Source organism: Gorilla gorilla, chromosome 1, assembly GCF_029281585.2.
Source record: "Gorilla gorilla gorilla isolate KB3781 chromosome 1, NHGRI_mGorGor1-v2.1_pri, whole genome shotgun sequence".
Taxonomy (NCBI): domain Eukaryota; kingdom Metazoa; phylum Chordata; class Mammalia; order Primates; family Hominidae; genus Gorilla; species Gorilla gorilla.
Window position 1 is genome coordinate 84,645,525 of NC_073224.2, and position 15,311 is coordinate 84,660,835.

General features: G+C 36.8%; 1 protein-coding gene across 13 annotated transcripts in view; it reads right to left on the reverse strand.

The window, feature by feature from the left end:
- DNM3 (dynamin 3) overlaps positions 1-15,311 on the reverse strand; it is a 576,940-nt gene that overhangs the window by 311,050 nt on the left and 250,579 nt on the right. For 7 of the 13 annotated variants that reach the window (XM_031012314.3, XM_019026671.4, XM_063710829.1 and 4 more), the window contains 2 exons: positions 14,626-14,677; positions 13,775-13,804 (listed from right to left, as the gene is read on the reverse strand). In XM_031012314.3, coding sequence (XP_030868174.1) covers positions 13,775-13,804; positions 14,626-14,677 — 82 coding nt within the window. The remainder of the gene's footprint in view (positions 1-13,774; positions 13,805-14,625; positions 14,678-15,311) is intronic. The other 6 variants (XM_055377773.2, XM_063710835.1, XM_019026686.4 and 3 more) reach the window with 1 other exon arrangement.

The window sequence follows — 15,311 nt, forward strand, 5'->3', positions numbered from 1 at the left end:
TTGGGGACAGAAACTGAAATTTGCCTTGGTCATGGTGAATTTGGGACATATTTATTTTCAGAGGATTTAATTTCAGTATGAGAAGCAATGAACAAAAATAACAAAAGAGCACTATTGGAAATATATACAAGAATGTCTCATCTATTTACTCTGATTTTCACTGTGATAATGAACCAGTGGCATCCTTCCAAAAGAACATTCTGGTCTGCAATATGGACATCATCACTAACAAAAGATCTCGTGACACCTTTATAGTCAATGAGGTTTTATAATTTGTCTTTTGCTAAACCCTTAAATGGCTAAATTGAAAGATCCAGAGTTCTCGCCGGATAATAAGAGAAGAAATTGACATCCCTGCGCAGCAGTCTCAGCCTGTGAACTGATGGTGATTCTCCCAGCTGGCCAACAGCTGAAAGCCCTTTTACTTTTTTTTTTCCACATTCCACTTAGTAACTATACTGAGTTTCACCATCTTCTTAAGATGTCCATATAAGTCCTACTCCCCTGACTCCCAACAGATGAACCAGCCTCTTGTTTTATCTAGCAAATTGAGATATGCAGGAATAAAGTACACAGTATTTTTTTCTCCCTAATTTTGGTGGCATTTCTCTTCCAACAGGGATTTTAATAGTAGTGCATATTCATTTTTTTTATAAAGAATAATGTTACCTTAAATTGAATAATAAGAAAATTCGTTCAATGGCAAACAATCACTCCCTATAACCAAATAAGTCTTATAGAATAAAAGCAAGAATGTTTTGTAAGTATATCAATATAACAAATTACATAATTTATTCAATATGTAAGACCATAATCACTTCAATGAAATTCAATGTCCATTTTTGATAGAGAATCTCAGATACAGAGGAATAGTAGAATTTACTTTTTTTGAAAATTTCTTTTTTTAAAAAAACTCTTAAGTTCCGGGGTACACGTGCAAGTTTGTTACATAGGGAAACTTGTGTCATGGGGGTTTGTTATACAGATTATTTCAACACCTAGGTACTAAACCTAGTAGCCATTAGGTATCCTCTCCCTCCTCCCACCCACCTAAATTTCTTTCTTTCTTTCTCTCTTTCTCTCTTTCTTTGTCTTGCTCTGTCTCCCAGCCTGGAGTACAGTGGCACGATGTCGGCTCACAGCAACTTCCTTCTTCTGGGGTCAAGCAATTCTCCTGCCTCAGCCTCCTGAGTAAGTGGGATTACAGGTGCATGCCACCACATATGGCCAATTTTTGTATTTTTAGTAGAGACAGGGTTTTGCCATGTTGGTCAGGCTGGTCTCAAACTCCTGACCTCAAATGGTCTGCCTGCCTTGGCCTCCCAAAGTGGTGGGATTACAGGCCCATATTTATTTCTTTATCATACTAAATATATTTTAAACAAAAATCCAACATTAAAACTGATGGTAAAAGACTAAAAAATTCCCACTAAAGTAAAAAGCAGCTTAGAAAATCCAGTACTATTTTATATTGTTCTGTAAGGAATAATATATGAAAATAGAAATAGAAGATGCAACTACACAGTTAAAATAAAAATTATAACTGAATTTTTAAAACTACTAGAGAATCAAGTAAACTCCAGTGATACAAAATAAATGCTTAAAAATCAATGGTTTTCATGTAGCAATAAAAAATTAGAAGATATAATTGAAAAATCCTATTTAAAATTACAACATGAGTATTTCCAGTTATTTTATATTTTAACAAGAAATATAAATTTACCTAAGTTAAGGGGGAAAACAGAAAATTATAATAAACAGAACAAGTAACTGTTTGGATGGGAAAACAGCAAGTGAAAAAATGAGACTTCATCTCATATTAATTTGTAAGCTTTACACACACCCAATCAACAAATAGAACTCTAGTTGAGATATGACAAGATTTTAATCTTCAATTGAAAGAATAAGTAATCTACAAAAGCAAAACTCATTTTTGAAAAAAGAATAATAAAAGGAAAAACCTAGCAGTTATTAAAACAGACTGCTGAAATAATTAAAAAGTGTGTCACTGTACAAAAATCAACAGATGGAGGGACAAGACAAATAACCTAGATATGGACTCTAGGTTAAGAGTTCATCCTTCACCAGGACTGAAGCCAGAATTCTGCCACTTATCCATTGTATGACCTAGGGTAAACTATTTAACTTTTCTAAGCTTCAGTACCATCATTTATAAAACAGGAAAACTACTGGACCCTGTTTCACAGGGTTGCTGTAGAACTGCATGAGTGGATGTAAGGAATACATTCAAGGCAATACCTAGCCATAGAGTAAACTTTAAAGGAATGTGAACTGCTATGATTATTATGTTATTATTGTTGACATTATTATACAATCACAGAAGTATTGCAAATCAATGGTGATACTATGGACTGTTCATATGATTATATTTGTACATTAGCCCCTTTGGAATAAAATAATAATAGCCGGTAGTAACTGAGTTGTTACAAAATACACAGTGCCTTATGTAAATTAATGTGTTTAATCTTCACAACAACTCTAAGAGGTAGATGCAATAATCATTCTCCTTTTACAAATGAGGAAACAGAGAAACAGAGTTAAGGAACTTGCCTTAATATGGCTGGCAAGTGGCAGAACTAGACATTGCAGATTCTATGCTCTTAGCCTCTATACTCTGCTCTGTAAGTTAGTGCCTCACCTCCTACTATGTGCCATGATGAATCTCAGACAGGTTACAGGGAAAAATGTCAATAATGGATGCATTAAAATGCTACAAACATAAGGATGAATACTTAACTGCTCTTAAGGTAGGTACCACCTTTCTAAATGTAAATACAGTAGAAGAAATGAGAGAATAAAGAACAATAAACATTACTATCAAACATTTTTTAAAACTTTACCTCAAGAACCTTATAAATAAAATTAAATTCTATATAAGAAAAAGTTAAAAAATTGTTAATAAATATGATAAAAGGTCAATATAATTATTATATCAAAATTCTCTTATAAATCAGTAAAAGTTAAAAAATATCAAAGAGAATATAAACACCAGCATGAATGGCTCATTCTAAACAGAAGATACTAGTGGTCAATAAGCATGAAAAATATTTATCCTCACTGGTAAGTTATAGACATAAGTAACTGTGGTTTAAGAAGACAGAAGTATATGATCATCAAACAAACAAACAAAAATTTAAATAGCTAAGTGTAAAAATCCACAAAAATATTGGAAGAAAATATAAGCAAGATAAAAAATAAATGCCATAAAATGTTTAAAATAGTCTAAGCCAAAATTGTAACTTTTTGTTTTATAATATCCAGTAAAAAAATTGAAAGTCAAGAGATAGATAAGCAGAAAATATTTGTACTATATATAATACAAACAAAATTAATATCCAGACTATTTTTAAAATCCTAAAAATCAATAAGAAAATAATACAATGGTTCCCTAAAATGGGCAAAAGACACATCAGACATTTCATAGGAGAAGGGATACCAAAGTCTGTCAAATAGGTATAAGGCTGGTCTGTAACTTTTTTTTTTTTTTCTTTGAGACGGAGTCTCGCTCTGTCACCCAGACTGAAGTGCAGTGGCACGATCTCGGCTCACTGCAACCTCCAACTCCCTGGTTCAAGCGATTCTCCTGCCTCAGCCTCCTGAGTAGCTGGGATTACAGGCATGCACCACCACGCCCAGCTAATTTTTGTATTTTTAGTAGAGATGTGGTTTCACTATGTTGGCCAGGATGGTCTCGATCTCCTGACCTCGTGATCCACTCTCCTTGGCACCCCAAAGTGCTGGGATTACAGGCGTGAGCCGCCGCGCCTGGCCTCTGTAACTTTCAATAAGTAAAATGCAAATCACAACAACAATATATTATTATTTCTGTTAGATTATCAAAAAATATATAAAATATAATTATCCAGTACTGGGGATTGAGGTACTTACATATATAGTTGTTGGGTCTATGAACTGGTTCAGGTGTTTTGGAAAAACTGGAAACAGCAGAAATACCTATCCTTAGGGAAATGTGAATTAAGTATGGCACATCCATACCGTAGAACACTATAATATTATGCCACAAAGAAGTTTTGTCATTTTATGTCTGTGAATTTACATGGAAAAATCCCTAAGACATATCATTAAATGAATAAAGTGAGGTCAACTTCACATATTTACTCAGCAGCTACCATACACCAGCTTTTAGACATTGTTAGGGATACATTAATAAGCAAAAGAGACAAAAATCCTTGCCTTGGTAGAGTTTACAATTTTAGAACAAAACATGTACAATATTTGTCTATTTTTATTTTTTTAAATCACAGTGTCTTTGTGTGTGGGTGGGTGTGTACACATGTGCTTGTGTGTGTATATATGTGTATATATACTCCAAAATGATAACAGTGGTGGTAGCTATGGAGGTGAGTGGGATTGGGTGGGGGTCAAGGGTGTATTTATTTTATCTGCATTATTCAACTTTTTCACAGTAAAAATGTGTTCATATATTTATTGTTTAACTTGAAAATTATAGATTCAAAATTATGTACTTTGGATACAAGTAACAAATGGATACTTTATTGGCTCCATGGATACTTTGTGCTAAATAAGCTATACAGTGGTTAATAAAATAATATCTTTGGTGAGAAACATTAACATTTTTAAATGTTATCAAAATTCCAAGGAATTGGAATAATACAGGCATTTGCTTACTTGGAATCAAACACACCACACTTGTAAAAAAGAGAGCATCAAAGAGGATAAAAGAGACAGAGGGAGGAAAAGAGGGAAGCAGGGAGGGAGAGAGAGGAGCTATGGGGCAGCCGGAGGGAGGCAGGAGGAGAGATACCTTTGTTTCACCAGTTGTTCTTCCTCTGGTGAAACAAGACCATGCCTCTACTGTCCCAAAGTAAAAACATAGCAGAAAACCTAGATTCTGCCTATTGAATGGGTATTTCAAAGTAATTTTGAGTAGATAAGATAATCTCTTCACTGGTTTTTATGCTCTAAACCCTCCATTAAGATGCAACTTGGCTGTAAAAATATGGAAAGCACATCTGCTTATTTTCTGGGGAAAAAACATAAGTGGCATACATTAAATACTATTCCAAATAAAACTCTAGATCTCAAAGACGTGGAACAAATTAACAGGCTGTATATGTGACAAAGTGTGGTTTTCATAAACTCTAATCTCTATTTTATTATAATAAAATAATGATTATTATATTTTATAAGCTATTGACTGGCCCCTTTGGAGATATTTTTATAGAATTAAAAAACAAAATGGCAACAAATTCAAATAGCCATTGTAGTTTTTTGGTTCATCAGATTAATTTATATAAAGCCAAGCTCATTCTTTTCAGATCTAATGGCTTTATTTTAAGAAAAATTTTAAGTGGCCGGGCGTGGTGGCTCACACCTGTAATCCCAGCACTTTGAGAGGCCGAGGTGGGTAGATCACCTGAGGTAAGAGTTCAAGACCAGCCTGGCCAACATGGTGAAACCCTGTCTCTACTAAAATTACAAAAATTAGCCAGGCGTGGTGGCACACATCTGTAATTCCAGCTGCCCAGGAGGCTGAGGCAGGAGAATTGCTTGAACCTGGGAGGCAGAGATTGTGGTGAGCCGAGATCACACCATTGCATTCCAGCCTGGGCAACAGAGAAAAACTGTCTCAAAAAAAAATTAAGTAATAAAAAAAGCAAATGAATGTAAATGATGAGACTATAAATAATTGAGACTACAAAATGAGATGCTTGATGAAATTTACAAACTATTAGAACTGTGGTTAAACACAGTGATTAGAACTGTGGTTAAACATGGTGATTAAGATTTGAATCCTGGTGCTATCATTTATGATCTGTGTGACTGGACAAGTTACTTTGCCTCTCCATGCCTCAGTTTTCCCATCTGTAAAACTGAGATAATAGGGGTACCTACCTCATAGAGTTGTTGAGAGGAATTAGTGAGCTGATGTGTGTAAAACACCCAACACCATACCTAAGTACCTAACTAGTATTATCTCATTTAATACAAAAACCTTATGAAACAGTTACTATTATTATCAGCTTATTACAGATTAGAAAACTGAGGTACAGTAAGGTTTAATTAATTTGCTCATAGTGACACAGTAACTCCACTGTGTCAGCTCTGAAGAACCAATGCACTATGTTGCTTCTCAACCTAATATAGTCAGTAGAATTATTTTTAAAAGGAAAGGGAGAGAAGGGGAAAGTCATGAATTGGAAAAATAATTAAATTTTATTAATAAATGAACCATAGGGTTTTAATGATGAGGTATTAACCATCTCATATTCCTTTAAAAAGACAACATACACAAAAATCCTAGTATCCAAATTAGATTGTTCTGAAGACAAATAATACTCAGCAAGTACCTGCCTTCACCTGTGATACACCTTCTCCAGCATCTATCCTTTCTTCTTCCAACAATAGCTCTTTCAGGGGGAGAGGCAGCCCATGTGTTCTGGTGAGGAACCTCCCTTGTCTCACATGATGTGGCCTAAGTCAATCAGTATACCTCATTCTCTGGCCACAGTGAATAGTTCAGAAATAAGCACATGATCCACGCCAGTCCAATCAGACTGAACCTTAGAAGGTTTTCTGAAAATCCTGGGAGAAAGAATCTTATTTCTGCTGAATTCAAAGTAGGAAGACAATTCCCTGGAGACTGATGACAGTCATCTTGCAGTCCTTTGGGGCAAGAACAGAACCACAGCAAAAGAGCAGAACAAAAATATGGAAAGAAAAAAAACTAGTTCATGGTGACACTATTTGAGCTGTGGATTAAATAGTGCTCGATTCTATCCCTGAAGTGTTCATTCATGTAAACTAACAAATTCCCTTTTTTTCCAGGGTCATTTGAGTTTTCTGAAATTTACATCTGAAAAAATCCTAACTGATAGAGATATTGGTACCAGGAAGTCAGGTAAGACTTGGAGTTAAGAGCGACAGACCCTAAAAGGTGGAATTAGCTGAGCGGAGAAAGGCGAGAGGGCTGGAAGGATCTCTCTTAGGCTAGGATGTTGGCAATCCTTGTTATCCATTTGTTAAAGAACTGATTAAACTGTCACCTTTTTAACATTGGACTCAAACCATGTACATACAGAGGTTGAAGAACTAGGGGACATGGCAGGAAAATTTCAGGATAGTGAGGTCCATTTATAATTTTCTGAGACCTGTGAGAGATCCTACGAAAAAGACTAGTGTCTACTAAAACTAGTTTTCAGAAAGTAGGGAGAGAAGAAACCCTGTTTGGAAGGAAATGTCTTTTTCTGTTTGCAGCCTATAATACAAAAGGTTGATAATCCAGTTACCTGGAGACCTGTAGGTTTGAGAAAGCCAAATTTCATATTCCAGTCTAAAGTTAGAACAATAGTGGGCACATGGATGGCAAACAAAACTGATAATAAGCTTGAGACTAAGAGGTACCATAATATCTAGGCTCATGCAAGCACCTGCTCTACTTCCTGCTTAAAGAAAAAGTCTTTCCAGTTATACAATTGCAATTGGATACATTCTCGGGCCAAGGAGCATGTCAACAATGCCTTCCTGCTAAGACTCTTGAGGACAAAGGAATCAATTATCAGTCATGTAAATGCCACATCAGTCCTCCTGGCCCCTAACATATTCCAGCCAAGGAAATTTCATCCCCATTTGTTTTCAGCTACTCACACCTTCCGAAGACAATGTTCCACAAATATTTTTAGTTATCACTTGTGCCCCTCCCTCCAGTGTCTGTTATCTCTTACTCCAATTACATCTCTGACTTTCAGGTGGCATGCTCTTTACTCTTAAACTTTCAAGTACAACATGCCACTCACTGACTTTAACCTCCCACCTCATAATTTCTTTTCCTTAGTCCTAGCACAAACTTTTTCTGATTTTAGTAAAACCTCCAGTTCCCTGGCTTGCCCATTTCCTTTCAATTTTCAGTCAACATCATCTTTTTTTGTCTTTTTTTTTTTTTCCTGGGCACAAGCTCAGAGTACATTTTTCTATTTCCCACGCAGCTAGGTGAGCCCAAATGACTAAGATCTGTTCAACGAAATGGAAATGATGTGTGCCACTTATGGACTGGTTCTTAAAAACCTCCCTTGCCCAGGCTTCTGTCTCTTTCCCACCTGCTGCAAGAATGAAATTTGCAGGTTCTATGCAGGAGAAGGCAGAGAAGGGAGATTTTGGAATCTCTGGGATTCCAAAGCCCAGTCTGTTACTGACCATGTGAAGCAAGGTATCTCCCTGCATGTTGATGACCTTCGTTGAATTATTATAGCAGGGTGAATTAAATTTGTATTATGCCAATCTACTGAAATCCTGAGGTTGCTTGTTACCTGGTTAATCTATCCTGATTAATACATCAATTAAAGCTACTCATGTGAGATTACACAGTCCTTTACCTCAACCTGTCTCTCTTAAAAACTCTAACTCATCTTATCTCTTGACCTTCCATGCTGCCTCCCTAGAAAAACACCAGGTCAGAATATCAATTCATTTGTCTGTGTCCTCAGCTTTATGCCACCTTCCAACTGTAGAGCAGAAGAGCAATTTACAAGGCCAAGAGAATTCGTGCTGTCACTGGACCCTCACATAGTCCCTAACCTGCACAGGACCTTCCACAGTCCAACTATCTGACAACTTCCTCCAAGTTCCTTGAGCTCTTAGAAACATCTAACTATTGACTATTCCCTCCTTGAAACATTCTCTCCCTTTAGCTTTTGTTCTACCACTTGTTGCGGAAAGTCAGGGACCCTGAACAGAGGGACCGGCTGAAGCCATGGCAGAAGAACATAAATTGTGAAGATTTCATGGTCATTTATTAGTTCCCCAAATTAATACTTTTATAATTTCTTACACCTGTCTTTACTGCAATCTTTGAACATAAATTGTGAAGATTTCATGGACACTTATCACTTCCCCAATCAATACCCTTGTGATTTCCTATGCCTGTCTTTACTTTAATCTCTTAATCCCGTCATCTTCGTAAACTGAGGAGGATGTATGTCACCTCAGGACCCTGTGATGATTGTGTTAACTGCACAAATTGCTTGTAGAGCATGTGTGTTTGAACAATATGAACTCTGGGCACCTTGAAAAAAGAACAGGATAGCAGCAATGTTCAGGGAACAAGAGAGATAACCTTAAACTCTGACTGCCAGTGAGCCAGGCAGAACAGAGCCATATTTCTCTTCTTTCAAAAGCAAATGGGAGAAATATGGCTGAATTCTTTTTCTCAGCAAGGAACATCCCTGAGAAAGAGAATGCGTCCCTGAGGGTAGGGCTCTAAAATGGCCATTTCAGGGGTGGCTGTCTTTTATGGTTGAAGCTGTAGGGATGAAATAAGCCCTAGTCTCCCATATCGCTCCCAGGCTTATTAGGACGAGGAAATTCCCACCTAATAAATTTTGGTCAGACCGGTTGTCTGCTCTCAAACCCTGTCTCCTGATGTTATCAATGACAATGCGTGCCTGAAATTTCATTAGCAATTTTAATTTCGCCCTGGTCCTGTGGTCCTGTGATCTCACCCTGCCTCCATTTGCCTTGTGATGTTCTATTACCTTGTGAAGCACGTGACCTCTGTGACCCACACCCTATTCGTACACTCCCTCCCCTTTTGAAAATCACTAATAAAAACTTGCTGCTTTTACAGCTCAGGGGGCATCACAGAACCTGACAACATGTGACATCTCCCCCAGACACCCAGCTTTAAAATTTCTCTCTTTTGTACTCTTGTCCCTTTATTTCTCAGACCAGCCAACATTTAGGGAAAATAGAAAAGAACCTATGTGAAATATCGGGGGTGAATTTTGCCCAATATCTGGCTGAATTTCCCATGATAACCACTCTCCAAGTTTTCCTACCTCTCTCATCACTTCTTATTTGCCTTTTCAGTTCCCCATTCAGTTCCAGTTCTTCTTTCTCCATCATACTTTAAGTCCTATATTCCTTTCTATGTTCTCATCCTTTGGAGGTGGTCTCATGTACTCCCACGGCTTCGGATACCATGTATTTATTGACAACAGTGAAACTTATGTCTCCAGTGTACATGAGTCCTGAACCTCAAACCCCAATGATATCTCCAATAAGCACAAACATATTCAAAATTGAAATCAGCACCTTCTTCTATTTTTTCTTTTTTTTTTGAGACAGTCTTGCTTTGTCACCCAGGCTGGAGTGCAGTGGTGTGATCTTGGCTCACTGCAATCTCTGCCTCCTGAGTTCAAGTGATTCTCCTGCCTCAGCCTCCAGAGAAGCTTGGATTACAGGCGCTCGCCACCATGTTTGGCTAATTTTTGTATTTTTAGTAGAGATGGGGTTTCACCATGTTGGCCAGAATGGTCTCAATCTCTTGACCTTGTGATCCACCCACCTTGGCCTCCCAAAGTGCTGGGATTACAGGCATAAGTCACCACGCCCAGCCCTAAATCAGCACCTTCTGCTCTCATCTCCCCTGACACCTGCTCCCCCTTCTCCTGCACTCCCTTTGTCAGTGCATGCCCTTAGCCATAAGCCTAGGAGGATGACTTAACCCCCTGAGAACTCTTTATAACCCTTCCAATTCTACCCTCTGAATATATTTTGAATCTGTTCCTTCTGCTAAATACTACCTGCAACCAATGTTTCTCTCACCTGAATAACTTCAAAAGCATCCTCACCAATTCCCATATCTCTAGTTTGTCTCCTTCAAACTATTCCATTACAGACCTTTCTAATATAAAAATCAGTTGAGTTCCCTTCCCTATTGGAAATCCTTCCATGACTCTCCAATACCTTTGGAAGAAAGAGTTCTCTGTCACTTCTGGACTTAAACACTTTTATCCAACTTCCTACTGGACATTTTTACTTCAAACTCCCACGGTGACTCATACTCAGAAAGCTAACTTTCATGACTCTGGATCCCAATCTGACTTTTTCACTATGCTCCTTTCTCTGTGAAGAGCAGCACCATCTTACTTGTACCTAAATCATAAATCTTGATGCATTGGAGACAACCTCCAGCCCTCTCTCCGACATCCAATTTATCACAGATTTTTTGGATTCTTCCTACTTAATATCTCTTGAATTCATCAGCTTTTCCTCAAATTCAGTACAAACACCCAAGCCCGGATCACCACAATTTTTCATCCACAACAGCCTTCTAACTAATCTCCTTTTTCCAGTCTTGTCTCACCTTCAAAGCCTTTCTCCACAAATGTTAATATGATTGTGCTTAAAACCTTACTATAATTCTGTACTGCTTTAAGCAACATAAAAATAGCTTTAATGGGTCTTACGTCCTAACGAAGGAAGACAAAAAATAATAAATAAGTGAATAAATAAGATTGTTTCAAATAATAAAATGTAATAGATAGTGAAAGACATTGGGAAGGGAGAGTGACTTTAAATCTGGTGACCAAGGCTGGCCTCTTGCAGAAGTGATGTTTCAGTAAGACCTGAAGGGTCAGCAGTAGCTAGCCTTGGAATAGGAAGTGGACTTCAGTTTGCTTACTTACCATCATCCCTGCTGGGCTGTGGGCTTCCTGAGGGTGAGGCCTGTGATTGATGCATCATCATGCTTCTCTAAACACCCACCACACATTTTGACACAGATAGGTTTTGAATACATGAGTGGAAGGATGAATGAAGGTTAAATTTAAATTTTTGAGCAGTCCAGCTTTCGGTAAATTATGTGCTCACATTTTTTTGTACATTTGCTGACATCAACTTGTGAAACTATTACAATTTCTAGGCAGGCATAAACAAATCGAATTTAGACTTTAAAGAAGAGTTTTGCCCTTCTTAAATCCTTCTAAAATATTTCAGAACAGATGCTGCACAACAATCTTCTACAACCAGGAGCCCTAAGAGGATAGCAGCATGGATGAATCACTTCCTAGGATGCTGCAGAGTGTTTCAGCCCCACCAACCAGAAAAGCCAGCATCAGTCGGAAGGCTGGGCCCCAAAACTCCCTGGATTTGAGCCTCTTAATAGGCAAAACTGTTTTCATATAAACCCCAATCAACATCATATGCTCAGATTCATAAAGAAAATTTCAAGTCATTATGGTTTATTTCTGCTAAGTAGGAAGAACTACTGAAGATCCTTTAAAATTATACATTATTGGATTTGATTGTGGAAAATAATATATTCTAGTTCATAATCCCTTGCTTGCAAATTGAAAGCTTTTTTTCTTAGCAAATTTGGCAGCAAAACCTGATCTGATCTGAGAGGATTTATCTTTTATTTAAAAGTTTACTTGGTGTGACTATTCCTTTGTTTCACTGCAGAAATAGAATATGTTTCATTATATGGTGCTGTCTCTAACTCCACGAAATGTAGGGTAATATATGATATAGTTAATAAAGTCCAAAAAATTCTGACCTGCAAGGCATGTCTGGCCCCAGAAGTTTTGGATAAGGAATCTATATTCCATTATAACACTCACCCAATTCTATTATCTTGAGATGTAATACTTCCATAATGTGTGGGCTTTGAAGTATCCAGCAAAAGCAAAGTCACAGAAACACAATTAGCATGATTTGAGCATTTGGAAGTAATATAACTGAAAGCTGTTCCAAGTTTCCTCTGATCTAAAGTATGCATATATGCTATTATACTATTGATTTTCCTACATGTACATACTTCTGTGAGCTAAGCGATGCTTCTGACTGTGAGGAAACTTTTACAGGTAAATCCTTTATATCATATCCAACCACAATCTGGGCATTGCAGGCATCAGAACAATTTCCATAGCTTCTAATTTTCCCAAGTGTTTTGTTGTTCTCATTTTATAAATTTTATAATCTTCTTGTAAACTTTTTCTCCCAAGAGTTTGAAGAAACAGCACCTAACTTTTGGGAGTAATGTTTCTATTCTTTACAGGGCACATATCTGGTACTGGGCTGCAAACCTCATTATATATATCATTTCTGAATCCCACCATCGTCCTGAGAGATATTTTCTATTCCTCCCATCACACAGCTGAGCAAACTCAGGCACAATGTGTCCCAGGCCACATAGCTCTTAAGTGACAGAACAGAATTTGAACCCAGGAATGTCTAGGTCTAAAACCTGTGTCTTCCCAAAATATCATGGGTCAGATAATTGACCCATGCTCCAATCTCATTCTCAAATTGTGCATAGTTGGAAGAATAAGCCTGCTTTATCCGTGGTAGAAATTAGAGTTTAATTTTTTTTCTAAGTACTTATGACAATGTTTTTACACTTCCATAAAAGAAGACATAGTATCTGGTTTTCAAAGATTTAACTCTATAGCCATATAAAATGTCCATCAATATAACTTTGCTTTTCTGTTTTTTTAAATAAATGCAAATAATTGGTATTGGGTAGGCTTATCAACAAACACAGCAAAATCAGATACTCAATATTTACCCACCTTTTAGAAGCATCATCTACATTTATTGGAAATATTATCATACAAGGGGAAGAGAAAGGCTTACACCTCATAACAACATAGCATAAAAGGACAGAGATGAAGATCATTAATGATTTTAATTATTTTAAGGACCATTAAAATTAGAGAAATATCAAAGCACCCACAGTGTTAAGGGTTTATTATTACAGCATTTTAGAGTTTACTAGTTCATACCTTTCAATCACAGCAAGTTATTAGCAGTGAAGGGATGAACCCTCTTAAGAGGATTTTTATTTCAATGATAGGGTGTTACGGACAAGACAACCTAAGTTTTAAAAAAATTAGTAGCAAGCGCTAGTTGAGTTAATCAGTTAAAGACAAACTGTGCCCTTGGGAAGCTAAATGAAAAAGCAACAGTAAAGCTTACAGAACTTAGCTCGTACAATTTGCCTTGAAGGCGGAAGATTGGTTCCCTGAAATAGCAAAGAATTATATGCTTTAGTTCAGAAAAAAAGTTTTTAAAATAAAGTCTGTTATTACCTCTTTTCCTTTCAAAACAATGGGAAAAAAATCTAGAGCAGAGGTTTCAATTTGTTCAATAATTGTACCTCTGAATGTTTTTTAAAAACTATAACACCATCATTGTTTTGACTTGAAAAGAAATAACAATGCAAATATTCATTATCACATAAAACATAAAAGACACAGCAAACTGTCGAGTTAATACAATCTCTGCAGAGCGCTATTAGTCAGAGACAGCTGGTCAGCCCAAAACACAAAAACTCAAAAGATCAGATCTTCTTAGGAATTAACATCTTCATTAACCAACAAGAATTTAGTGTGGCAGAGATTACATCCAACAACTGCGTTCTTCATGAGCTGTCCCTTCACTGATACCAAGCTGTGCAAATGTGTGAACTAGTTAGCAACCCCAGAAAGCTCATGCAACTACTCACCACATTTTAACCTTCAACTGACTCACAAACTCAATGTTAAATTAAACTTAGGGGTAATGTAAGCAAGCAAAATAGGACAGGAGGAGTCAAATTTGAAATGCAGAGCAAGTAGCAGAAAAGTTATTTAAAATAAATCAATATGGTTAACTGCACAAAATAGCCAAAAAGAAATGCAATTCACTCCAAAAATTTTAAAAGCAAAAACAAATCAAAATGAAAAGCTGCATTTCAAGCAAAATTTGCACGTGATTAATTTGCATTAAAAAAATAGTCAATCAAGCGATTTAGTTCAAATTCTTTGGGACATGCATACACTGATTCTCTTATGCAATTCCTACCTGATTTCCAATTGTGGTTTTCTTGTGAACCTGACTGCTCCTCTGCTGAGCACTGAGAAAAGCAAAGGAAAGCAGCACTGAAGAGACACATATAATTTTTTCCTAAACAAGTAACAAATACTAAAATTTATACACGCTTTAAAAAAAAAATCAATGGAGACAGACCTAATACCAAAATTCTAGGTCAGTTTAATTCTGGAAGCAAAACCAACTCAATGGGACTCCTAATAGCACATAACTCCTAGTAGCACATAAACCAAAAATATAATAACACCACTTAAAGAAAAGCTGCGTTGTAACATTAATAACATACGAGTTGACATATTTCCAATGTCTCACAGGTACAGAGGAGAGTTGTAATGGAAATTAAGTTAATGATTATTGAGTATATACCATGTTCTAAGTGCTTTATCGATATTAATCATTTTTATTCTCACAGCAACCCCATGAAGCAGTTGCGATTATTCTTCTTCTTTTATAGATGAGGAGAGAAGCTAAGTGACTTTCCCAAAATCACTCAGCTAATAAGTGGTAGTACCAAGTAGCATGGCTCTGCATCACAAACTCTTTGTGATATTGTCCAGTCTCACTGCTTTGAATTCCAATATATTCTGACAACTCCTTTAATGCATCTCTGGTTTGGATCTGCCATGTAGATCCAAATATGTATGAGTCCCAACTCTGGA